This window comes from Gymnogyps californianus, chromosome Z, assembly GCF_018139145.2.
Source record: "Gymnogyps californianus isolate 813 chromosome Z, ASM1813914v2, whole genome shotgun sequence".
Lineage (NCBI taxonomy): Eukaryota > Metazoa > Chordata > Aves > Accipitriformes > Cathartidae > Gymnogyps > Gymnogyps californianus.
The window spans coordinates 6,934,032-6,960,512 of NC_059500.1; the positions used below are offsets into that span (position 1 = coordinate 6,934,032).

Genomic DNA, 26,481 nt, shown 5'->3' on the forward strand with positions numbered 1-26,481 from the left:
TATTACCTCAAAGGAAAAAAATCTCAGGGCATTGCCTATAGTTTTCCTCATATCAGGTTCAGGACAAGACAAAAGATACTTTGCTCACATATCTCAAGTGATTGTGACTGACTGTCATCTGTACCTTCCTGAAAACCTTCAGGTCCCTGTTGGGACCTTCAGACAGCACATCACAGGCAGGCAAATAACTTGCAGGGATGACAGAATTTTTCATTTTCAAAAGTAAGCTATCCATAAGTAAAATCAGAGAATACTAGCTGAAAACACCATAGGAAAAGTACTTATTGCCAGCATTTTGTATCCTTCTCTCCTCAAGAGTCAGAGAATGTTAAATGTTAAAAGAGAATGTTAAATGCTGAAGAAAACCCAGGTGACTTTAGGAATTATCTAAAAAAAGTCCTTGTTTTCCATTGTGAAAGGTCCCCAAGAAGTGTTTTAAAACATAATTGTACTTGTAGGAACAATTACAGTTTTGTACTGCAAGGGGAGCTGTTGGCACATAATACTATGATTGTGCATTAGATCATCCACTAGCTTCTGTAATACCCACTTCCAGCTATAAGGAGTCATGTTTCAACACCTCCGATTCCCTGATGCTGACAAGCTAAACAACTTGTTTTGTCTCTGGGAGCTCTTCTCTGGTGATTAACTGCTTATGGTGAATACTAATTATATGAAAGTACAGTACAGCAGAAATAGCGTCCTATTTCCTCTACCTGCAGCGTCTCCATCCCCTTCTGTAGAGACAGTGCACTATTAATTCAGCTAAAACCAAGAAGATGACATTTTTCAGAACCACAAATAGGTTAATCTGTCTCTTACAGCAAAACTTTCTTTATCTTCCTGTCTGCACAATAAGTCTAAATGCAAAACATTGCACATTTGTAAATGCCTGTAATAATTCTAGAAATAAATTTGCAGCAGGATGTGTGCAAATGAGTTCTGTTGGTGGTAAAGGCAATGTCCCAAATTCCCCACATCCCAGTTTGAAAATTTACCCCAAATTATCCATTCCTGAAACTGCACCTCAGACTAAAATCTTTCCACCAGGGAGTCTATGAGAATTTGTTCTTCAATTTTAAATCTAAAATGCCTTTTAAAACGCTAACACTGCAAAATTAGAAACCATTAAACAATATAAGGCAGAGAGTGATTAAATCTACCAAACACATTCAAAGTAGCTTAAGCTACTTTTTAATTAAAAAGGAAAAGATATCACTGGCAACATTCAGACATCTTTATCTAGATAAAGTTAGGAGATTATTCAAAACACAAAAGATGCTGATGCTACCATGCAGGAGACTGAATGAAATGACTTCAAGATTTCAATCCCTCCACCCTAGGTACACAGTCTTCGGGCAGAGAGGAACAGAGCACAGCCAGTGTTGCAGTGTGATCACTCTATGGTTGCTGATTAAATAATACTAACAGTGGCCTTGGAGGGAGGCTGTGTGTTCCTCCTTCCTTCCTGACAGGATGGTGAGTGAAATCACAGTGGCTATAGCAATTGAGTAACGGGTAAGAAGATGTACATATCAGAGAGGAAAGAAGATCAGTTAGTGTTTCAAGAGCCAGTTCTAATAGACAGAAAAAGGCAATACCTTACCGGTATTATTTCATCTTTTTAAGCAGCAAATTTAAATAGAAAACTGCATACACTTTTAAAGGTACATTTAGATCCCAGCCTTGTGGCTCAAATTCAGGTTCCAAAGAAAGAGACACAGTTCTGCTGAAGCACTGCAATTACGTCCACTTGTTTTGTAGCCAAATTCAAACCTGCAGCTTTAAGTTTTTGTATTCATTTAAAGAAAAGAACAAGAAAAATGACCAGCAGTTTTAGTCAACCACAGGCAAGATGCCAGGAGCCAAAGATCAGCCTCCTTCAGGCTGAGATGATATCATCCACTCCAAGGTCCTGAAGCTCTGTGTTGGGAGTATTACAAAATTTACTGGTGAACAGCCTCATCTCTTACTTTCTTATTACATGTGATCATTACTCTGATCCTCATTTTAATACACAATCTGTGCTTTTAACATCTATTGCATCTAACGTATTTTTATTCTTCTCTAATAGAAGACTGGTCTTACCTAAAAAGCATGCTCTAAAATAAAGCACAGGTACTTGGTAGCTGCTGGAGTACAAGACATGATATTCATAGCGAATCACTTCTTCTGTTGCACAAACTCCAGCTACTTGAGAATCATCCAAAGACTCCTAAAACAACAAACATGAACACAGTAATACATCAACTTTTGTATTTGTATCAAGGGAAAAGTAATTACTGCTATTGTAATAAATTCAGTAAATATACAGAACAGAAATAATGGCAATTACCCCTTTCACAGCACTACTCATTTAAATTCCCGAAGGAATTTTTCAATACTAGCAAGAAAATCACAAAAGTCCAAAACCTACAAAGACATCTTACAGACTTACTTCCACAAACTGAACTATGGGTAAGCATTTGCAGAACTGAGGTCTAAGCGCAGGCTGCTTTTGTAAGCAAAAGACAAAAGCTCTCTCAAATCTTTGTGGTACAGTAACTGGTACAAGGTGACTACAGCTGCATCTCTCCTCATTACCTTTAGTATAGACCATTTTAAAAGTGTATCCTTAAATAATCTGGTTTTGCTTGCCAAAAGACAAATCAAATGTATCCACCAAAAATTCTCTGTTCTACTTTCTTTAAAGGCTTTTTGCCAGAGGTTGTTTTTGCTAATAATACTTCTAAAACTGAGACAATTTTTTCCTGTTAATGTATATTTCAGGTGTAAAGTAAATAAAGTTTATTGCAGATTTGAAATAAATCAGACGAGATGAAACTTACTGCATTGAGATATACCTGAGTTGCAGCATAAATTTCCTAACATTTCAAATTAATATGCAAACAGTGCTAAGCACCCAGTTGTTTTGACTTTTCTAAAAATCGTCAATACTTAACATCTCTGAAAATGGAACCATTAAATTAATAATGCCATTTAGATTAAATGTTAGAACAAACTTTCCAAGAAGACACTATGGGTGTGGCCTTGTTCGATTTTCAAACCCCCAAATTCACATGCATGACTAAGCAACCATAATGCCCCACAGGTTGGGTGTGCATTTCACAACTTGACTATTGCCAAGCAACTGTGAATATTGGCTTACCGTCTCTGTCCAAGCAAAATAAAAAAGATTGAACAGAAAGGAAGAACCACCATCCTCTGAACACTATGCTGGTTTAACACACAAGAAATTTAAAGCTATGTTGCATTTTTATCTCACATCCTTAACTCAGCGATGAATCGATCTATGAAGAGATATAAGAACTGATAAACTATAACAGTACTGACACACAAAATACTTTCTATTTTTTTTTATAGCCCACATAAAAGTGATTTTCCCCAAATTTAGTGTATTAGACAACCAGATGCTGCTGAGGCACATGGATAGAAGATCACAAATGGAAAGCCTGGACCTTGGGAAGCTACAGACCAAGGTACTGTAAATACATTTTTGGACATTAAATGAGAAAATCATAGATTCTCACAGAACAGAAGGTTTCTGGGAAATTCTGGACGGCTGCAGGAATGGTTGATTTTAGCATATCAGGAAACAGATATCCAAAGCACTGAAAGGGAATGTTAAAGAAAGTGCTCTCTGTGTCAACCTAGTTTTAAAAACTGTATGTGAAGGGATACTAAAGACAACATGCCAGAAGGGACAATGATGATCACTGTACCCGACTTCATGGGCCAGGTACAGTTAGGTATGCTATGCCCAGTTCCCATGTAAATGTGTAACAGACTAAGAAGGCAAGTTATGTTCCTCCTCGCACATGTCATACCCTCCGATTAGACGTGAAATACAAATTTAAAAAAAACTCTCAAGGAAAATAGAAATTTCTTCTCTATGGTATACTGAACTTTCTTTAAAATTGATCCATTTTCAATGCTTTAGTGAGAATAGTAAAAGAAAGAACAGCAGCAGTCTGTGGTAAAAGAAAGCAAAAACAACTACAGAATGCCTTTCAAGTTTGTAGGGGTGGGAAAGAGTCCATATTCAGAACTGAACCTACATTAAAATTTACAAAACCCTTTCGGATCAACCTCCTGGAATCAAAATCATACTGCTTTACAGACATTAATGTTTCATCAGATATTATGGCCTTGCCTATTGCTTAGTCACTAGCTTACCCTGCCCTAAAAAAATACTTCTGGAAATGGTAAGACTACCTGTTCATGGCAAGACTACCTGTTAGTGTATTACATACTATTGTTAAAAAGCTGTATGTATACACATACTTCTCTCTCCTGCTTTCTGTATATAAGGGTAAAATTACTGTACACCCTCACATAAATACTGCTACCTAATTTGTGACTATATTAGACTGAATGATAAAGAAAGCCATATTCTTTATTACCTCCAAATACTTAGGAAAAGAAGTTAATACTCAAAAATGAAATACTCAAACCTGTATACCCTTAGGGAAAACATGCTTTATAAAAACCCTACTTACTATCTCATAAAGTCATAAATTAAGGAACAACTAGGAACAACTTCATCATTAAGAATTCAACTTACTGGGTTAGCAGAGATTTCAGCTGGTAAGCAACTCCTATCTTCATTTGCCGGATTAGGAAAAGGAAAGCAAAAGAGACTTTCTAATTTCATTGTTCCTTGAGACAGCCACTGGGAAACCTTAAGAATTCCTGCCATTACCAGACACACATTAGAGAGTGAGGTACTTCCCAAAATATCCTATTACTTCTAGAGAAAGGTGATTTTATCCAGAAGCGGCCTTCCCAGAAGATGTACATAGTCTGATGGCAGGAGAGGCAGCAGAGAAGGGAAGAAAGCAGCTTTACTGTTTTACTCTTTTGGAGAGCAGAATTATGTTTGGACACATTTATTTTGCATTATCCTGGATTTTTTTGACTGATAGTTTGGGCAGTTTCTGAAATCAAGCATTCAGCTGAATGCAAAGCTCAAAGAAGCTTTGAAACTGACATTCTGCTCTGTAACAAGATGGACTTCGGTCTACTACAAAGTTTCTACACTTATCAAAATAAGTTTCTGATACTCAGATCTCTTTTTCTGCTGTTTCTAGCGACAAGTGGGCACATTGTATTTGTGATCTGCATACAAAGGTAGATAGCTGAATCCTTCTTAGGGCCACCTCTAATCCCCCTTCCTTTCAGTAAACAGCAGTTTCAAGATTTCTTACATAAAAAGATACAGCATTGATGTGTAATCCTGTACTTTACAGTCTCTGTAAGTACGACACACAGTATTTATGCAGGGAAAGTACATTTTGGAGCCTAAAAGTTTTGATGGTATCTCTCTAGCTGATGAGATGAACTTTGCTGATGAGATGAATAAAATGAGTACAGTCATTTTAGGCGATCTTTGGAACATCTAAAAATCTATGCATGGCTGAATAAAACCGTGGAGCCTCAGAGAGTTTTGTATCAGCCCAAAAGAAGAGATTTATTTTTCACTCTTTAACCAACTACTGATAAAGCCATAAATATAAAACGCAGGTGTAACTTACAAAAAAAAATCCACAGAATTTTATTTTTATAGATGTCATATGATAGCCCAATTAAGTCTTTTCTTCAAGTAATTGTTCTAGTTCTCTTTTTTATGTATACTGTTGTTCTATCTCTTTTTGAGCTAATCCTGAATTTTAATTACTGTAATAGACAATATCGAAATCAATTTTAACTTCGGAAGATTCCATAACTGCTGCAAAACATTCATGCATGTACACACATGACAAAACAAATTCATAATTTTGCTTAGGTCTTGTAAAGACAAAAGAAACACACCTGCATTAAAAAAAAATAAAATTAAACCGTTAACAAAAAAGGGGGTTTGACCAAATTGCAATCATTAAAAATGCTATGAAGTAATTTGATTTCTCAATTTCTTGTTTCTGCTTTGCAAATTTGCTTGCATGCTTACCATGCTTCAAGTTAAAACTGTGAATCCAGGACTCACTGACTGTTTCCTAAACAAATTGGAAAGTTGTCATCAGGAAGCATCTGCTCCTCTATTGCTCTCACGTAAAATCATTCTCATGCTGTCATAATGGACTATTGAGCAGATGTTTAAAAGCAATGTATGTATTAGAAAAAAGATAAGCAGCAACTACCTAATTAATTATATTAGTTCCATCATAAATGAATTATCACTAATTCTAATTGATATAAAATTGTTCTCAACCTTTAAGTATCCCCGAAACAAATTAAGTCGATTTGTTCCTTTTAAAATGCTAAATTATTTAAATCAATAGATAAGAAATGATGCTGCATGTCATTCTGAAGGCAAAATAAAATATTTGTACTATTCTTATTTCTTCTGATGAAGAAGGTAAGTTTAAAACCCCTGGTAACAAGCTAATTTAACAGCAGGAGAGAGTTAATAGCATGTTTTTATACTCTTTAGTAGTAACTGTGCTCTGCAGACTGAAGAGCAGCAGGAAGGTATCGGTTAAGGCAGGTCACCTTTGGAGGGAGGGCTCCAAAGGAAAGGGAAGGGCCAGGGAAGTGACAGACAGGGTAAACTGGGAAGGCGACAGAATTACCTAATAAAAAAGGGATTTTTCTCTGCTGACACCAAGCATTTCCCTCTCCACCTCACCCACAGAGGCTGGCTGAGCCAGCCTTCCTTGCTCAGCCCAAATTCCCTTTGAAATGCAGAAGCAGGCCCTAATGCCCTTTTTTGGGGAAAAGCTAAGTGGTTTAAAGACGAGCAGGCACATTTCTCCTGGATCTCAAGCCACTGTTGCCTTTCTCCCAATTCCCATGTTCCTCATCTCTTTTCTTGCTGTCTTGACCTCCATTTCCTCCTGCTGCAGGCCAGCCTCCTGGGAAATTCTCCTGCAGGAGCATGGCAGGATTGGACTGCAAGCAGGAAAGGGAGGAAGAGGTGACGCAGGCACAGTTACTGGTACTGCTAGTTTCGTTGTGAGGGGGGAAAAAGGAGATGTAATCCAGATTAGTAAGCAAATCCGATTTCATTGCTTGGAATACATTTACATTTAATTTCATTTCAGCCTCTAAAGTTGAAAACAAATGCATCACTGTTTCTCCAGCACGGCTCTTCTCTTTCTTCAGAGATGACTGTGAGCTACCATGTGAAACACAAGAGCTTTCAGGGAGCAGCTCCCCTCCCTGTTCAACACTTTCCTTTTGGCAAATAGGGAGAGCTGAACATGAAAACTCAATGGTAGGACAGTGTTCATCAGATAGAATTAAAACAGAGCTTAATGTGGAGGGTGCGGCAGCATGGTGAGATTGTATCTGCGCTCTTTATTCTTCCTCCTGGGTGTTCTCCACATTTATTTGGACTGTGTCTCACTTTTTTGCCTGCAGCCCCCACGGGTCTAGTCTCTGCAGGCCATTTTGCTGCCGGTTTTTGTCCCTCCTGTGCAGAGTCTCAAGTCATTCCCCACCCTTACACAGACCTCGAATCTCTGGATCTGATCCTCCCTTTTCCCTTCCATGCTGAAAACACAGCATGGAGTCACAGTGGTCAGTGAGCCCTGGTCGGAGAGGAGGAGAGTCAGACCTCTGGGCAGCAGCCCACCTCACGCCCTCATGACAGCTCAGATAGTCCTTGTAAGCTGGAGGATAGCAGGAGATGGAAGCTTGGCTGACTGAGTGAAGGCTGAACTGCCAATATGCCTGGTACCTGGATTCAAGTCTCAAAATGAAGTATTACTTGAAAATTGCAAGGAGGCCTAGAAAATTAAAAAAAAAAAATCTCCTTGCAAAACTAAACATGCCGAGGAAAAAAAAACCCAACAAACCAAGACTCGCAAGAACCTCAAAACCATCCTAGCACATGGGGGGGTTTATTTTAATGTAGTAGAAGAATTTCAGTTTGCATTAAGTGATTGTCAGTATTTTCTGTTCACTATTAAATATTCATACTATGCTAAAATTTATAGGCTCTAATCAAACTTACCCCACTGTATCATGGCCTGCAAAAATGCATAAAAATGTGGACACCTTCCTGAATAATTTAAGTGTAAGATGAATGGTGTACAAATGTCTTTGCCACCAGTTGCAGCATTTTTATGTACATTAATAAATTGCTCTTTTATGTGAAGTATATATGGGGAAACCAACAACCTGCATGTGTTTTCCGGTGCCGCCATCATTAGTGACAGATGAGGCAATATGAGGATAACAAAAGAGCGCTGAAGAATAACAAAGTTATCTTACATATTTATTTTCTGTATGCAGCTACAAAATCCTCCCCACTATCTTGGATTTCTTCAAATTCAGTTAGCCAAGCGAAGAACCTGGTTAAATACTGCCCCTCAATAACAAAGAAAGTGGCCCTTAAATTAGTTGGTGATGTTATTAAATGCCGTGTCCAAAGAGCCTTCTTTTGGAAGACGCAGCTACCTTGAAAAGCCACCATGCCACCAATGGAAAAACTCAGAGGTGAGTTAATGTAAACAGGCAATGGATTCCTATGGGTACACAGATCCCTGAAATACTTCATTTCCCAAAGGAAAACCTTCTGACTGCAAGTCAGCACTGTGACCGTGACACTGTTAAAGCATCCAGTCATTATTAGAATTACTATTTTCCCCCCCAAAATACAGGTTACTAACAAAAAAACCCTACAGCCTTTTGTCATTCAAGGCATACCAAAAGACCAAACCCAAGACTTCCACCCCAAAAAGATGCAGCACATAAAATTGCAGTATTCCTTCATGCATTAACAATTGCTTCTAATGGTTGGAAATTAGATTTGTCCTTTGATTGCTTTAAAACTGCTATCACAAGTGAAAGCAAAATTTAAGCAAAAGAAGCAATGGACCATGAAAACAGTTGTAAATTTTTTCTTCGCATAAAGGTGGGGAATTCTTTCAAAATCACTCTTCACTCTTCCTGGGTCATCACATATAAAATGCAGAATTTGGTGGCTTCCCTCCTCCCCCAGAAGAAATGTTTTATCCTTTTTTATGTAGGAAGTATAAGACTCCATTCTGAACAGGGCTGAAGCACTGAGACACAGTATGTTAGGAAACTTCTTCTGGTGGAAACTACAGTTAACACCCACTGAAGCTAGGAAACAAGGCGAGGTAATCAAAGGAGCAGGAGAGACATGGCCCACCTCCTGAGGGACAATGGACTAACCTAGATTATTTGAAATTCTTAAAAGAAGGGTGCATGCAAAGCTACAGACACACACCTTGCAGAAGAACAGAGCAACCTCATCTGTAAGCTGTAGGGATGCATTTACTTCCACTACCTCCAACCAATATCCTTTGTCAATATTATTCCTTGGAATTAGGCATTTACAGCAGTCCTCCTTTCTAAGCATGGTGAGATATGAAGCAATTAGAGATGGCGGTACCCGTACCTCCTCTTTTTTGCCTCTAGCCTTTCTGTAAGAAAAGTCATAAGATAAGGTACAGAGACCACTCTGCATGTGCCCCTCTGCAGGGACAGAAACTCCAGCCTCTTCTTCTGAGTACTGTAAACATCAGCCCAAAATCCTTTCCTCTGTCTCATCCCACGTACACTCAATTATTCCATATGAAGCAGAACAGCTTCCACAATACCTTAACACCCAATGAGTCAGATGCTTTCAAAGCAGCTTCCAGCCCCTCCGCCAAAGGAGAGAACCAAAATCAGGATCGCCCGTAACTTCTCTCGTACCACAGGGCAATACAGGACAACCAGCATCTCCTCTGGCCCTCTTTTGCAGGGCACTCATGTTCTCAAAAGCCTTGCTAGATCCGGTCCTGAGGGCAAGAGGGGCCGTGGAAGTTCATGGCACGACCAACCTGGGACTGGACCCCCACGGCCCCCAGGCACATCCCAGGTTAAGGGGCAGGTGAGAAGGGATTCTGTCAGACCAAATTTTGGCCAGAGCTGCCAAGTGCATCCACGTCCTTTGGTGGATATGAACTCCAGTGATATAGAGCTGTGAATTTTCCTACTGTAGGATTACAACAAAAAACCTATGTTTAATAGAAAGTTTTGGAATTTCATTCACAAACCTTCATAAAAAATACTTGCAAAACACACCAGCCCTCAACAGTGCTACTGTATGTGAACAAGCTATGCATATACACAGGGGTGCACAGTGTTTTCAAGGCTCATTAAAAACAGATCAAGTATGTATAACTACACATTGTTGCAGTTAGTTTGCAATAATTATTAGAGTAAAAAAATTAAAATTCACACACAAGCAAAGTTTTATATCACTGAATTTCATCCAAACACAAACCATATTGCAGGATTTTCCCATTATTTTTGTCATTATCTTGCATTTGTACAAATTGGAATAAGTTACTACTTTGAGGTTAAGCACTAGTTCACAAGATTATTGCTTTTTTGAACTGAAGTGCTTCCAGGACTGGGCTCTATGCTTTGTAATAGGCAAAAAGAAAAAAAATTGCTACACTAGAAGACGATGGTAGCAGTTCAGCTGTATTTTAGGTCAGTTTTATTTTTTTAGAACAAGGATTATTATTTCTGCTTTGAGAATCTCAGCAGCAACCCAGTTTTGACCATGCTTAATTCAATGGGGAGACTGACAGCAAATGCCTACAAACCTTTACTTTATAGAATACAAACTCAAATCCTCATTAATTTCTCAGATGGGAAACTGTATGAAAATGGTGCCAAGACTGACAGACAGTGTTTAGCAGTAATTCAAGTGAAAAAGTTACAGACAGAAATGCTCAAATTGTCACAGAATCTGGCATTATCAAAACAAGAAATTTGAAGTTAAAGGTTACAATTAAAAGCAGCTGAAGGGGAAGCAGGGAAGGTGCTGTTCTGGAGTCGTTTGCGGTGCTACGGGCTTGGCCACCACGGTGGGGCCAGGCAAGCACTTCAGGGAGGCTTGCCTGCACTGGTGCCCACCCCAGACACCATAAGAGAAAGGCAGTGTCACTGGGACAGTGACTTACTGCAATAAGTATAATAGCTGCATGCTGCCTAGTTGAAAAAGGAAATAGTATCCAATTAAGTTAGCGTCTGTCAAAATGATACAACTTAAAAGTTACCTGCGATGCTAATTTAAGCTTGGCCATAGCCTATATTATATAAGCACATCAATTAGAAACAATAATCATAAACAATGTAGCTTAATTACAACTAGTTTATTTGAATATGAGAGATCCAATTAAATTAACTATACGTTAAGGCTAAAGCATATATATTATTCTTATTAAGATAACAGGAAAAGAAAATTAAAATATATTGATCTATTTCAAATTCAAAATCATCTTAATTCAAAAATTTTAACTATCACTCAAAATAATTACGAATTTCCTTGTAAATTCTCAAAAAAAAAATCTGAATTTGTTGCTACACTTATATAAAACTAGTAGCATATTAGGATCCAGTGACGTTTTCTTTTTGGAAACGTATAGCTATAATAAATATATTTTTTATGGAACAGGGCCAGACTCTACCAAGTCAAATACGTTCTGCTTTTGCTTGCTCTGAAAAACTGTTTATTTTATTAATATATGATGTAATACAGATGTACTTACTTTCTAGTCTCTAACCACTGTTACATAGGAAATGTAAAGCTCTGAATTCAGATTTGGGCAGGTCAAAAGCCCTTCAGTTAATTTTCAAAAATATACTCTGTAAGAATATTCTAAGTATTAATAAATATAATGTTATCAAATGTCATTGATCACAACCAGCCCAAATGTATATTGCAGACATTCATAGTGGCTGGAAAGAAAGTACTGAATTACTTCTTTTATTAGTGTGATCTCAAATGAAAACTGCCATGCTGTACTACATGATACTATTAATTTCCAGGAATGTGGTACATAATAGATCTCAATGCAAATTTAACTGCTAGCAAGCTTTACAAAGAAGTAATTGTAGTTTGACAAAATGCAGCTAAAATTCACAAAATTCTAATGAGAAGACACAATGCAATACATTCTTGCAATTAAAAATTGCCTGTTAAGGCATTATCTAACAATAAAGATAGCTATACTGTATTCCTATGGCTGAATAATATGGCTAGGAGACTTCCATGGAAAAATAAAGAAAATACAGAAGTAGAAAAGGATCTCATCTGTAGTAATACACCACCAAGAGTTTTGTACAACTCAATACAACTGCACCTTGAAGGCAGCTATACTCCAAAACTAAGAATTTGGAATTTGCTTTACAATTCTTTAAAGCCAAGTAGAAAATTTGTATGAATTATTTACAATGTTTCTGTCTGGACTGAATCTTCTAACAGTCTCCATCTTCTCGCAAACTCTGTTTTATTTGACAAGAAAGCCCAGTACAGAATTCACAATACCCAAATATTTCCACCGCAGTATGTGGTGGAAAACACCTGTAATGGTCAACAATACTACATAAATACAATGACCAGACAACACCACTGTAGCAGAAGGTTTACAAAAATCAAGACATGGTACACACTGTACATAGCTACACTTGGCCAAGCTCATGTATAGTGTTACTATAGAAATTTTACACAGATGCAAAATCCATATAATGGGTGAGCTGTTAAATACATTAATTTATCTCAATTTAGGGAATTCTTCTTGCAGTTGAATTGTTCAGTACTAGGTGGAAGGACCTGAAGAGATTGTTCTGTATACAACTGTTCAACAATAATAAATAATAAATAATAAATTTTCCTTCAAACTTTATAAATAAGCTATGTAAAATACTTAGAGCAATTAGCAAATTGTTCCAAAAAAACATTCAAAGTTTTCTTTCCTGGGAGCAGCAGAAAACTTGAGAAGGAAAAGGAGAGCTGGTATGTTTGCCTCCTCCCTCTCAATGCTGTATTCATCTGTTTTGCACAGTTCCTCCTTCTGGGTGGGGAAACTCGAAGGCACATTTCTCCTCCCTCAGAAGAGCACTTCAGACACCGAGCCACAAAGCACTTGAGGTGACGTCTCTCCTGTTCCACTTTGTATGAATCACCGAACGTTCGCTGGAGCAGGGAACAGCCCAGGTTCTCCAGGGCCCCGGTGAACGACACCATGCCGTACTAGCCTCCGCAGGTGATTTTTGTGTTCAGAGGACACAAAGCATGAGAGGCTCCACAGCCCCAACTTCCTTGACCGTATCAGAAAGTTATTCGCTCAGTATCCCACAGGATTGGAAACACAGGATACAAGTAAGGAAAGAGCTAGTAATTGTATACATGTGCAGAGAAAGTGCCAGAACACCGCTTTGACTGTTGCTACATTTTATCTGCTCTCATTTCCCTCAAAAGCTACTCTACAGCTACTGGAGTTAATTATTCCTTCAACTTGATTAAGGTATCTCAGGGACTATTTCATATATTCGTCCCTATTTACAACTAACTGAAATCATAGCTAAGACGATGCAGTATTTAATTGGTTAAATTGCTCTTGCCTTTCAAAACTGAGACATTCCAAGTGTCCCGAAGGCATTTAATTCCAAAACAGGAAGCTGAAGAGGAGAGCACTCAGTAATTCTAATCGTGTGCAGATCTCTTGGAAAGTATTTTCCTAAACATTTGCTGAAAGAACCTTTTATTGTACTGCGTGCTGCTGCATGCACTCCAAATAGGGTCCCACAGAAACAGCAAGATATTTACTACTTAAATTATTCCTGGTTATGTAAAGGACTCAATCTAGAATCAACTACGAGCACACTTTCCTAAATATTAAACTTCAGTCATGTGCAAAACAAAGGAAGTAGGAGAAGAAAAAGCAACTAAACATAGATTAAATATATTTTTAACATCCTATACAATAACTTTATTCATAAGGCAGAGGCTATGAATGGTAGTGCTGCACCAAAATCAAAGACACAACTTAATTGATTTTTTTCTTAACTTCTCTTTATAGGTTTCTGCAACTCAACTGCAATCCCTGAAGGAATAATTTTAGAATAAAGGCCTGGTGTCCATATGATATTTCAAACAGTACTGCTGAGGTCCCTACTCCGTAATGTTTCAGGTAAAACAAGACCTCTGCATTTCTGATTTTGCTGAGTCTGGAAGTAATATGTGAGCAGATCAACAATTTATGGCTGTAGGAATCAGTTCCCAAGTACCAGAATCTTTCATATGTTGAATTCTACAGGATTGTATGCAGTTTATAAAAAAAAGGCAAATGCTGGCTTTTTGTATCAATGCGTATGATTTTACAAACGTTTGCATACCTATGCACAGCATGAGTGTAGATACCTGGAATTTTTTTTTATAGCAGACGGTAATTTTTTCCCAAAGGACTCTTCACCTCATTCAGCACACGGGACAGACCGTCAGCAGCAGTACCATACTTTTTATTCTTGTTACTCAATATGTGACTTCCAAGCCGCGGATGGAGACGAAGCGTGGGAAACTCCACTGCGTGTCCCTCATACCGAGACAAACCATAAATCCACATTTCTACAGAAATGACTCACAGACAACTACATCAGGCAGACGAAAACGCTCAAAGAAACAAAGGTTTCCTGGAACTTTCGGTGGAAATTTTGTGATTCTTTGGGATTCGCCTTTTTAAGGGAAGGAAGGTGGAGGCATAACATCATAGTTTTGATCAGCAGACAACTTACCGATTAACTCTGGAAGGTGTGGCGTTGTTTCATTGTTGGTAGGCATTCACACAAAACTGACTTCTCTCAACAAAAGACATCATTTGAGCACGGGTCACTCATGCTTACAGTCACATCTAGTACAGTCAGTAAGTGTTTTAAAATGGGAAGTTGGCAGAAAAGTGCTGTGAAAGACTTGTCTGTTATCCAAACAGAGAATAAAACCGTAAGTGAATAGTAAAATAAAAATAAATTTTTTTTTTTAAAAAGGAAAAGTGCTGGAAACATCATTAGCGGAAAGCAAGTATGATCCTTGAAACTAGTGTATTTAAGTTATACAGGAGATGGGGAGAGGCCAAAGGGAAGCACTCACAGTGTCGGTATACTGGTTCAAGAACTCTGGCAACATGGGAAGAACCAGAGACTTCTGGTGGATGGCTGGTGCAAGACTTGGAGGAAGATACTACAGTAGGTTCTCCCTCTGAGAGAAAATGCTTTCAGTGCCTATATTCCAGCTGTGAACGCTGCAGAGAAATACAAGTAACGCAGATGAAGGTACCTCAGCTTGGGTCAAAAATCATCTGGGAGAATTATAAAAATAGGGTCTATAAGAGTACAAATAGGACTGATAGGATTTTATTTGGATAGAAATCTCTCAAATACTGTTAGAGAGATTAGTGCTGCCAGGAACTGCAGGAGACGATGTTTCTAATATTGGCAAGACCCACTTTTTCTTAGATGCAATACTGGAATTATTTCTTCACCAAAAAGTTACTGAATTAACAAAAACATTCTTTTATGTGGATTAACAAAGTTTCAAGATGATTACGGGATAGCTGCTTATGTAAAATAAACCTGACTCAAAGATTTTAATTACGTATAAGTACAAACAAATACAGAAAGATAGGTGCATACACGATACTAAGCTTATTTGACTGTTGCGTCTTGCTCAGACTCTCAAAAACAACCAACTGCAAGTCTGCAAATCAGGTGGGAATCTCTCCACCATCTGACTGGCAGAGATCACTGAAATTTTAATGCCTTGGACAGAAGATCAGAGTGTGCTCTGCTTTCTAGGATCAGCTAGGAATTTTACAAATTAAAGAAGTGGCTGTTTGTATTTTACAACAGATCTTCACTCTGTATGATGAACTGAGAAATGTGTTTTGGCCTGCAATATGCAGATGATCACAGAACAGGTATTTTATGGATCCTCCGGTACTGAGTATCTGTTGAGAGAAACTGTCCATGATAAGCCTTTCTAAATCTATTAACATTTTTAAAAATATTTGAGAAATTAAGGGAGATAATAAGTTAAAGCAGCCAAATTAAAAAGGTGAAGGACTGGAATTTGGAAAAGACTTAAATTTATTTAAATCAGAGATACAAAAACTGCCTAAAATTTACACCCTGAACCACTGAAAAAACCTCACCGTAGGATAAAGCTGCAGATTTAAGTGAGTGAATAATCACCTCAGAAAGGATACCAAGAGTATGCAAAAAAACCCTACAGAGAATAGAAAAGAAGAATGGCAAGCAAAAAAATCTACATCTTAAAGTCTAAGTTAGAAGGAGAAAGTAAGAACTGACAAAATTCAAGCTGGATTTACACTTACAAATGGTAAAAGGCTCACCAGACATAAGTAGAAGAAAAACATGGAAAAAAGTGGTGCAAAAACGTAGTAAGACTGAAGTTGAAATTAAAAATAACAAAGGAACAGCCCCAAGCCTAATTTCAGATTTTGTCTCAGCGCCCAGAATGCGCATTCAAAGCACTACGGTAGAAGACGGCAGCACGATATAATGGTTAATGAGGATGAGGGTACATTCATCCCGTGACAGATGACGATGATGTATCTTGGTCACTGGTCGGAGAGCCAAGGAGGGGGACGGGAACAAGCTCCAGTCTAAACGTCTAAAAGTATGGACACATGAAGGTACAGATTCAGCAGCAAGGTTTTTTCCTAACTGAATCATGCTGGAGTGGTAATACCTGAATGAAAAATAACAAATGAAGTATCTGCATTTAAGAAAGGGGAAAAAAAGTTACTTAGGTAATGGTTGTCTGACCTCAGTGTATAGAGGGGTTAGGACCATTTTTTAAGGAAGAATAATTAAACATACAGAGCTATATAGAAACTGGGATAAAACATAACATTGGTTTATCAAAGAAAGAGCATGCCAAACTAAACTGATATTTTCCTCTGATAAGATAACTAAATTAGTGGACAAGGAAATGCAGAAGATTCAATCTGTCTGGACTCAGTAAAACACTTGATACTGTGCCAAATGGGAAATTATTATTTAAACTGGAGAAGATGGGGATTATGTTAAAAATGTAATACCTAAGAAATTGGAAAAGGGGGATAATAATGGAATATGCTAAAAGGAAAATTATTGACCAGGAGACAGTTGACTAACTAAGCACCTCTAAAACTGGTCTGCAACATAATCTTAGTTAAAATATTCCTTAATAACCTGAGCACAAAAGCAAGAGATTGTTGACAAATTTTGCTGACAATACACAGCTGGGAAGCACGGTCAATAGAGCAGGAGATAGAAACTATGACTGGAAATAGAGTTTATAACACTAGTTTTGCCACATCAAGATTACCCACAAGCTGATCTCAGCTCTACTCTCCCTCTTTGTCACAAAAGTATTGACAGTATCAACAAATCAAAAGACGAATGCCCCTCATTCTCCTATTGCAACTAGGGATTCCCCACACATTTCACAGATCTCATTTGCTCAACCATGTTTTGCACAAAGAAAAGAGAACTCAAAATGCTGAGATCTGACCAAATACTTCAATTTCTATTCCACGAGAAATTCTAGTATTTTAACATTTGTCTTTTTCTTTAATCACTATAAAAGTTAAATACGAACATTTTTCACATGACAAAAACATTCTGGTTAGAGACGGTAAATATTAAAAAGGAAAATGTCAGTACTTCCAAATTAAAGCGTGCCATATAAATCTGCTGAACAGATTCACTTAGAATCAGCTGGACATTCGGTTTGATAATCCTAGTAGTGTGCATAACCTAATGCACATCTGATTCTCACCCATAAAACAGGGTTTCTAACCAGCCTATCTCCACCTTGAGGCATTCAGAGACACTTCACTACTCTAATGGCCATATAGTCAAAGGAAATACTATACCACCAAAAGTATAATGCCGTTTTCCCCAAGAGAGCATTGGTGGGGAAAGATCTAAAAAATACAGCTCTGCTGGGCAATGCAGCATATTGTTGAACTGTTGCGAAAAAAACTTTCAGAAAAGTTTAATACGTTGTCACACTTTCAGTAGGAATAAACCGATCCTAGGTAAACTACTTCGTTTTCATTTGTCTAATTAGAAAAATAAATTCCTGAAGAAAATCTGAGCTTGTAGAAAATGAATTTTCCATTAAAAAATTCTCTAACACCTTCACCTCTGCCACAGTATCCATACAGCACTAAGCAAAAGAGAACTGCATGTTTATAAACCTGACTCCAATTATAACTCTGAAAAAAGAAAAATAAAGCCACTTACTAGTCAACGAAAATCCATTTATTTCATATTGATACCAGGGACATTTCAAATCCTTTTATAAGGCTTTTACTATGTAGACATACTGAGCGTACTGAAAAAGTACTTCAAGAGCCAAAGTATGTGTTTACATGACAGAATGCGAAACCAAAATAATTTTATTGCAGCTCACCACGTAGAAAGCTACAGTTATATCAGTTTTGTTCTTTGCCTCTGAAAAAAACTGACAATACACAAATCTGAATTAAAATAAAATCAAAGGTCTAACTTCGAAACAGCCCAGTCCCCAAGGTCTAGAGTTAAAGCATCTACCACCTCTACAGATCTGCCTCATATATCACCTAAAACATCTAAGCTGCTCAATAATGTGAAGAAGTGAGATAGCAGCAGCCTCTATATACTTCCAAATAGTTTCTTACATTTTTCTGAAAGAGCTTTTTAAAATGTCTGTATTTCAATGGAATTAGAAACAATATTCCTGTTTTTCCCTCGAGTATAAACGTTCACACAAACCCGTTCCACTGTTCCCAGCACTTAGAACATATCCAGTAAGAAAAAAAAATTGTATTTTCCTCCCACTCCTGCTAGAGACGCAGACCTCCAACAGGAAGTTGTATTTCAAACTAAATCTGAGAGTAGAGGGGGTTGAGCTAGCCCTCTAGTCCTCCTCTAATGCTGCTTCTTTTTCTTCATTTTGAATTGTCCTCCAATTGCTCAGTGATATGGGTCACCAGAGAAATGCATAACTACTTACAATACAGTATGTTAGTACTCAAATAGAAAACACGGTTGCTACTCAAGCCGAATAAACAACCTGCAGCAGGGGAATCCGTAATGATAAACATGCTCTCATTACCACAGAACATGCAGCAGGAATTCCTCACATCATACGCTGTGTTTCATTTGGGCAGCGTAATGTTTCCCCCTCTCCTCTCCTCAGGGAAAACTGTAAAATTAAAATTGGATGACAATAAAAACAAGAAAAATGGGGTCAAATTTATCCCTTGCTTAATTCTACATGTTTTAATGTGTCACATGGAAGAAAAATGTAGACCACTGCACTAACACTGGTTATATACAGTTCTATTGTGAAATACAGTTTGTTCTAACTTTAAAGTATAGGTTGATCATCTGTAACATAAATACCAAACAGCTCAGTCCTGAGATTTTTATCCTCACAAACAGTCTTCACTTATATCTTTTTTTTTAAGTTGTACCATGTTTGCTTATTCTACAGTTCCAGCTTTAAAAAAAATTAGGCAAAATTTTCAGTAGTAAGCCCAGGAGAACCAAGACACAACAGGGAAAGGCAAGGTCCTAAATACATCTATTGCTTGTTTAAGATGGGAATAGTTGAAAGGAAAGTAAACATTACAATGCAATGATGGATTAATTCAAGGTAAAGTTCTTGCCTTAGTAGTTTTATTGAATATTATAAGGAGGTTTTTCAATACAAAGTGGCATTACAAAGTTCACCGCATATTCTGTATCAAGATTACTCTTTTACAAAGTTACTCTGTTTTGTTAACTTCTACCCCCTACAAACACAAGCTACTCTGTGAAAACTGAGACAGAGAGGTGAAGTGTTTTGCTCGAGCTTATGTGGTTAACTCACAACAGACCTGAGAGTATAATTTAATTTTTCTGATTCCTAGTGCCAAAATGCTGTGTATTTCCAAACACTCAAAACAATAATTAGCTACCCTACAACTCACTATTTTAGCAAAATTAATTTAACACCAGTTCTGAAGCTTTGGTAGGTAAACTGTTTATGAACATTAGCAACCTTTAAAACAAGGGATGGCAGTAAAATACACAAGACATATTAAAGATGTTTTTGTTTTCAAAACCAAACATTCCAAAATGGCGATCAAATATTATCAAGCTGTAATCATTCAGTGGTAAAATACCAACGTGTTTATAAAGTACTTTTCGCAATTGTTTAATTTTAAAACTGAAATCGGTACAAACCATGCTTAATGATTTATCAAAGGTCTGCGCCACCTTTAATCACAGGACAACATTAACATAACCATGTCTCAGGCAACCTTATAATACACCCTGGGACCTTCACAGCTTCAGCCACTGTCAAAATTGTATTTTGAAACAATCTAACAAATAACTTAAAGAAGAATAACAAATCTCTGTACTAAATACCTAAGTTTAAGCATAAAAATAATGCCACATTGTTCTGTGAACCATTAGACAATGTGCTTTTGAAAGCTGGATGCCCCTACATCAGCAAAAATAAAATTTAGTTTTCAGTAACCTTGAAGAACAAAATGCAGTAATACCTGAACCTGGTAACACCATGATTTGTGAATTTCTTGAGCTGGTGCACGACTATTACTAGATATAACCAAGGAAAACCACGACTGTGCCTGTAAAACTACTATTATCATGCTAGTAACTTCCAGTGTAAACCCAGGCACAGAACTTGATGCCAGAGAAGCAACAGTAGATGCAAGGTGTGTTTGTATTTTTAACTTAGAAGTATAATTTAAACACTGAGACAGTTAACTCTTTCACAAATTTGTCTTCCATTCAAACAAGGATTAATCACAGAAGTAGGTGCTGAAAGCATACTTAAAACATAGTTTAACATATTCTGATTTTTTTCCCACGTTTTCCTCTGTTAGCATTCCTGTTAGCTCTTCAATCATACAGTTTTTCCTCATGGTAAAGAATCTTAATTTTTTTATATAAAACAGTAGTAGAAAATCTCAATTTTTAACATAATCTTTGGAGGAAAGATGAAAATGGGAAAGAAAAGAGAAACATTAATTTTATAACAACATATATTTCCATAAAATTTTGAAGGACAACGTGTGTGTAAAATAGGGCTGGTATCAGTTTTCCAAAACAGACTGACCAGATACAGTGTACTTGCTTTGTTTCATTTTGCCATGGTTCATGGTGGTTGTACATGAGCAACCTTCTTGATACATGACACAGTTTTACACGATTCCATTTGATTTGGAAGAAAAAGGAAAAAACGTACAAATAAATGCAGAATACCTGACTCATGTTAGTCTGGCAGATCGCATGTTAGGCTTTACTGAGGTCCAGGTTTTCCAAAATGCATAAATGTTAGATAAAACTCCTGCCCACACATTAACTGAAATGTGAGTTAGATGATCATGAACAAGGAATAGGACGCAGCATCAAGCCTAGTACCGGTCTTGCACAGCAATCATACACTACGTATTCTCTTAGAGGTGCTAGCTCCATCTCGAAACCGTTAAGTCTCCTTGCCCCACTCTTCCTCCTGTCAGTCTTGAAATTTCATAGTGAGAAACAATCTAACTTTCAACAGGATTTCCATAGCTTTCATCCCTTTGATATCAGGTGCTCTCAAATAACTTTTTCTGGCTTCTCTGTTAATCACACTGCTATTGAAGGAACTGTTGACATTGCAGATATTAAGTAACACACAAATAACTGAGCCAAAAGATACATACCATTTGGAACGCACAAAAAAAAAAATCTGATGTTAGACAGAAATATGTAACTTTGCTAACTAAACATAGAAAAGAAGTAGTGATATTTAACTCTTTGTTACAGAGACAAGACTCAAGCAAACAGGAAAAATCATATGTCATGTTGGGAAGTTAAAAAAAATTATTAGAGATTTTATTTTGTGTTTAAGGTTTCAGGTTAAACACTGTTGAGAAATAACAGTTACATAAGTTATATTACTTGCATAAACTCTAAAATCTTTCTTTGCCTAAAAGACCGTGTATGTATGTACCTAACACTGTTCCACTTTCATGTTAACAAGCCTCTCTGAGTTGCCATGTAGAAGCTCCACTCTGTTTCAAATTTCTAAAGGGTATTTATAAAATACCTGTCATTAGCTACTGCTGCAAATGTTTAGCATGACTTTTTAAATGCCCATTCTGTTTTATATTTACGCTTCCCTGTTCTTACATAAGTCTCTGTCTCTGGTACTTTACACATTAATTTCTTCAGCCCCCATGAATTCATTCTTTAGAAAAAAGCGGAGCAATCATGTCTCTATCGGTGCAGAAAAGCAAACAATTATACTGTCTGCTCTAAGGCTTGTCATTTTGATGAAGAAACATGACTTAGTGCTCATATTATTGCTATTGATTGCCAATCACAATTGGGAACTGTCTGAGTCACTCAGACAAAATTAACCTAAAAAGAGCACATTAATATTAGATTTTCTCATATAAAACTATAATTCCATAATCAAGGTTAGCATATTTTTTTTTGCAGTACAAACCTCTACTAAGACACTGACTATACAGATTGTCTATCCTCTTCCCCACTTGTGACTGCGTGGACACACTTTAACAAGCACGCCCGACCAAACGACAGGCTTCCACAAGCCTGTATGGAACATATACAAACCTTATATGCACTACAGCTTTGTCTCCTGGGGATTCTCCTGAGGCTTCGAGGCACATTAGGGGAAGAACACCAATACGGGCCAAGAGATCAGTGCCTACACAAACACAGAACTACTGGCCTTAGTCCTAATATGGAGATAAAGGCTGCTGAGCCGTTGCATATAAAAAATGAAACAGAAGTGAAGATAATATTTCTGAAAAAGAGCAGAATGGTCTTCTGGTTTAGGAAAAAAGAAATGAAAATTCAACACATTTGTAAATGACTTCTACACAGTCTTCATTTTATCATTATCAAAAAAGTATTCACCTCAAACTCTTTACTGTGTATTGGCTCATTTTTCTAACATAAAAGTAAAATAATAAGCTTGAACCAAGTTCATGAAGATGCATGGGGTTGAGAACAAGGGCAAGGGAAGTTAAGAACAACGTTAATATTCAGAACTCATCTCTTTCACTAGGGCAAGCTATCAACACAGATATGTAAAATGGCACTTTCAAAAACATTTGTTCTTTTTCCAAATGACTGCACTTTCAGCCACCATAAGGTAAGTAATACAGACCATTTAATAGCACATATGCTTCACCTCATAGCATGGTTCCCGAATACCAGTCATTTGTAAAAATTGGGTAAAAAGTGCTTTTCTGAAGCTGGAAGTGTGCAGGAGCATGTAACGATCTGGGGGATTGCCCAGGGCTCTGCTTTACTCCACCTGTACCTTGCCTGCCAGGTTGTTTTCCCACCAGTCAGCAGCTGATACCAGGTGCACAAGGACCCCTCCAGTTGGCAGGACTCATGCACAACTCCAGAAAACCCCAACCTTCTTTCAGGTTGTAGATCCTTGGTGCTTGGCAGCTTTACATGCTGCCTTCCTAGGATACATCTTCTCTGGAGAAGCCTGTCTGTCAGTTCTGTTCATTTTTAACACCAGATGACTTAGAAATTAAAACAAATTTCACCTACGAAAGCAAAAGATTATGTTCTTGGTAACAAAGCTGGAAACAAGATTACCAAGAAAAAGGTAAAAATCTAAAGCTGTGGATAATCCAAAATTGTGTTTCATTAAAAACAGCGTTTTTAACCACCAGAGTGTTCTGCTTCAAGGCAAAGCTTGGCTACAAAGGTGAAATAAACGACTAACCTTGCAGCATCCTCCCTCTTTAATCCCTCAGAGCTCAGCTCTAAAGCTAAGTTGCAAGAGCAGGGACCAAGTTTTCACCCTCTGAGGCTGCTCAGAGCAGTGCTCTCTCCACTCACTTTCTCTGCTTTGTGTTCAGGCTAGGACCTCTCATCCCCTCTGTTCCTCGGCTTAATAATGACTTCCTCGTTCTTTTTATCAGATAAGAATGTAGTTTTTAGACTAATATACTATAAATGGTTATGACAACTCACATTTCCAATCCCAGGGGAAAAAAAAAAACAAAAGCAACTGAGGGGATTTAATCATTTGTTGGTCTCATCCCATCACAATTCCTAAATGTCTAATGTTCATTACAAAGCAGACACAGGCTACCCGAAGCCCACGGGCCCTGCCTAGCTTTACTAATAATAATAATTCTGAGTAGCGGCATCAGGTCTGAACCACGGAAGCACAAAAGTTCCCTGTTCAGCCTCTGGGGAAAAAAAATGCGATGTGTACCACCATTAAGCAAGTTTTAGCAGGGAAAAATTTTAGTCCATACCAAAGACCGTCTGCTTATCCCAGACCTTCTCTACATGTTCCTCTTCACAGTCCAATCGTAGCAAACACTCCTGCCCCCTTTCTCACACATACGAAGGGTGACCACGCATGCCATTTCACCCGCAAATTCTCAGTCCACTTCGTCTAACTAAACCAAATTATTTCCTCATTTTCTTTAGAAAGCTTATCCTAAGACAGGCATTCCCCATGGTACACTGGAGTTTCAGTGATGAAGCAGGACTCCAAACAATAAGGGGAAAATGCTATCTAGCACTGTGAATTTTTAGCCTAATTCTTGATAAACTTCCTGTATTTTCTTCCCTCTGTTTCCTCTGCTGGGAAGGTAAAGTATCTCTTCGATTTGTTTTGGGAAGGACATAAAAGAAATTCCCAGCTAAACTTCACATGAAAACAGAACTTGGGAGCCAGGTTTTGAAAGAATAAAATCAGGGATTTTGACAATCGCATTTTCTCAAAATCAGATCCCAGGCTTTTAGGATCCTTTATCTAGGGCAAAAGTGAAAAACTCTCTCACATAGATAATATAAAGATGAGGGTCCTGTTTTACAAGGCAAAATATGCATTCTTGTGCAATCTCTGCTCTAATTTCCTGACCCTCCAAGCAGCCTTGCAAAATCTGATAGATAGATAGATCGATCGATCGACAAAGGCATTAACTCTAAATACTCATCTTTCATCACAGTCATGGATAACAAAATGAATAATAATGATGTATGAAATAAGAAGGCAAGGGACCTTCTGGGTCATTAAGTTCAGTATCTCATTATCACAGGTATCAAACATCATAGAGTGTCTTTTACTAAATTATATAGTTTTATCTGAAAACTAACTGGCTTCAGGATACTATTGTTCCTTTTGGAAAGTCATTTCAGCATCTCACTTCTCCTCTGGTTCTAGTGCCAGTTTATCCAAGTTCAGTTTATAACTTTTAATTCCAGTGCCAATATTTTAGTTTAGTTTAAATAGCTTTTTCATTCCCTGGCATTTCAAACCTTTTTTCCCCAATGTATTAACAGAGATAAATCATATTTCCTTTCAGGCCTTGGTTTTTTTTCTAGGCTAAACAAGATTAATTCTTCTGGTCTTTTCTCGTAAGACAGACTTTTCCCAATCTGATTTTCCCAATTTTTTTTAATCCCCTTTTTTTTTTGAGTGGGAGTAACTGAAATTAAACATACAGCACGACAGATGAGTCCTCAACATCCTTGTTGTATAATACCAATTTCAGCTGAGAGCAACACCCAGACAGAACCTAAACCTGTCTTTATTTCATTCATGCCCATTAGCAGTTCACAGTAATCCTATGATCAACTAAAACACCCATTTATTTCTCCTCCTCAGTCATTTCCAACTAATGAGCCACGAGCTCCTGAAACAGAATTATCTTATCCTTACTCCCCAAGTACATGACCTTATACTTTGCACCACTAAATTTCATCCTGTTCCTGTTTTGCCAGTCCTCAAGGTTCTCTGGTTCTCTCCAGAGGAATTTCTTATCTTCTGCTGTATTGGCAATGCCTCCAGATATTTTGCCATCAGCAAATTTAATTAACCCTCTCCTACTTCCTGTACAATTACTAGTTAAAACGTAAGATTTGTCCAAGGGCAAATTTTTGTGGTATTATTACTCAGCTTTGTCTTCCTCTGTGCTATTAATATAAAAAGTTTTACTAAACTCTAAATGGATTAGAAGCACTGAATTTTCTTTCTCCAACAAATCAGTTATTTTGCCAAATAATAGGTAATGGTTCAATATATCCACTATCTTCTGTAACCCCATCTTGCATTCCATCCTATTTCCATTTTCAACCTTTACTTATTTGTTCTTTAAGAATTTATTCAAACACCTTGAATACCACTGATGTTAGGCTAATACACCTACAGCTTTTTGCCTTTTTAAATAGAAAAAAACAGATTTCTTTTTTTGCATTCCAACACTATCACCCAACAAGACAGATACCTGACAGGAATTCTAGGGTCGAAGTTCTCTCTTCCCTTCTACTTCACGATCTCCTCTCAAATTTTTCTTCCCCCTTGATCGAAGTAATTTCTGTCTACATACACCCCTATTCTCATTAGCCATCCTGCCTTCTCTGAAATCGTCTTTACTGAAAACGGGAATTTATTTCCATTTACGTGGTGGAGAGAGTAAAATATAATTTTGTCTGCAATCTTTTCCCTGGGCTTGCTTCTCTTCCTTTAATCTTCCTATATGCAGGGTTGAAGAACTTTTTGACATTTGCCTTAGCATCTTTTCAGACCTATTTTCAAGATATAATGCAGGTTCTCTTTTTGGCAATTCTTATTTTATATCTAAAACGTCTAAGCTATACCTTTGCTCCATCCCTTAA

At 37.5% G+C, this 26,481-nt stretch overlaps 1 protein-coding gene across 1 annotated transcript in view; it reads right to left on the reverse strand.

Annotated features, from left to right (window-relative positions):
• Nucleotides 1–26,481, reverse strand: part of ATG10 (autophagy related 10) — a 79,746-nt gene that overhangs the window by 27,480 nt on the left and 25,785 nt on the right. Inside the window, exon 3 of the mRNA XM_050913329.1 lies at nucleotides 2,089–2,215. Coding sequence (XP_050769286.1) covers nucleotides 2,089–2,215 — 127 coding nt within the window. The remainder of the gene's footprint in view (nucleotides 1–2,088; nucleotides 2,216–26,481) is intronic.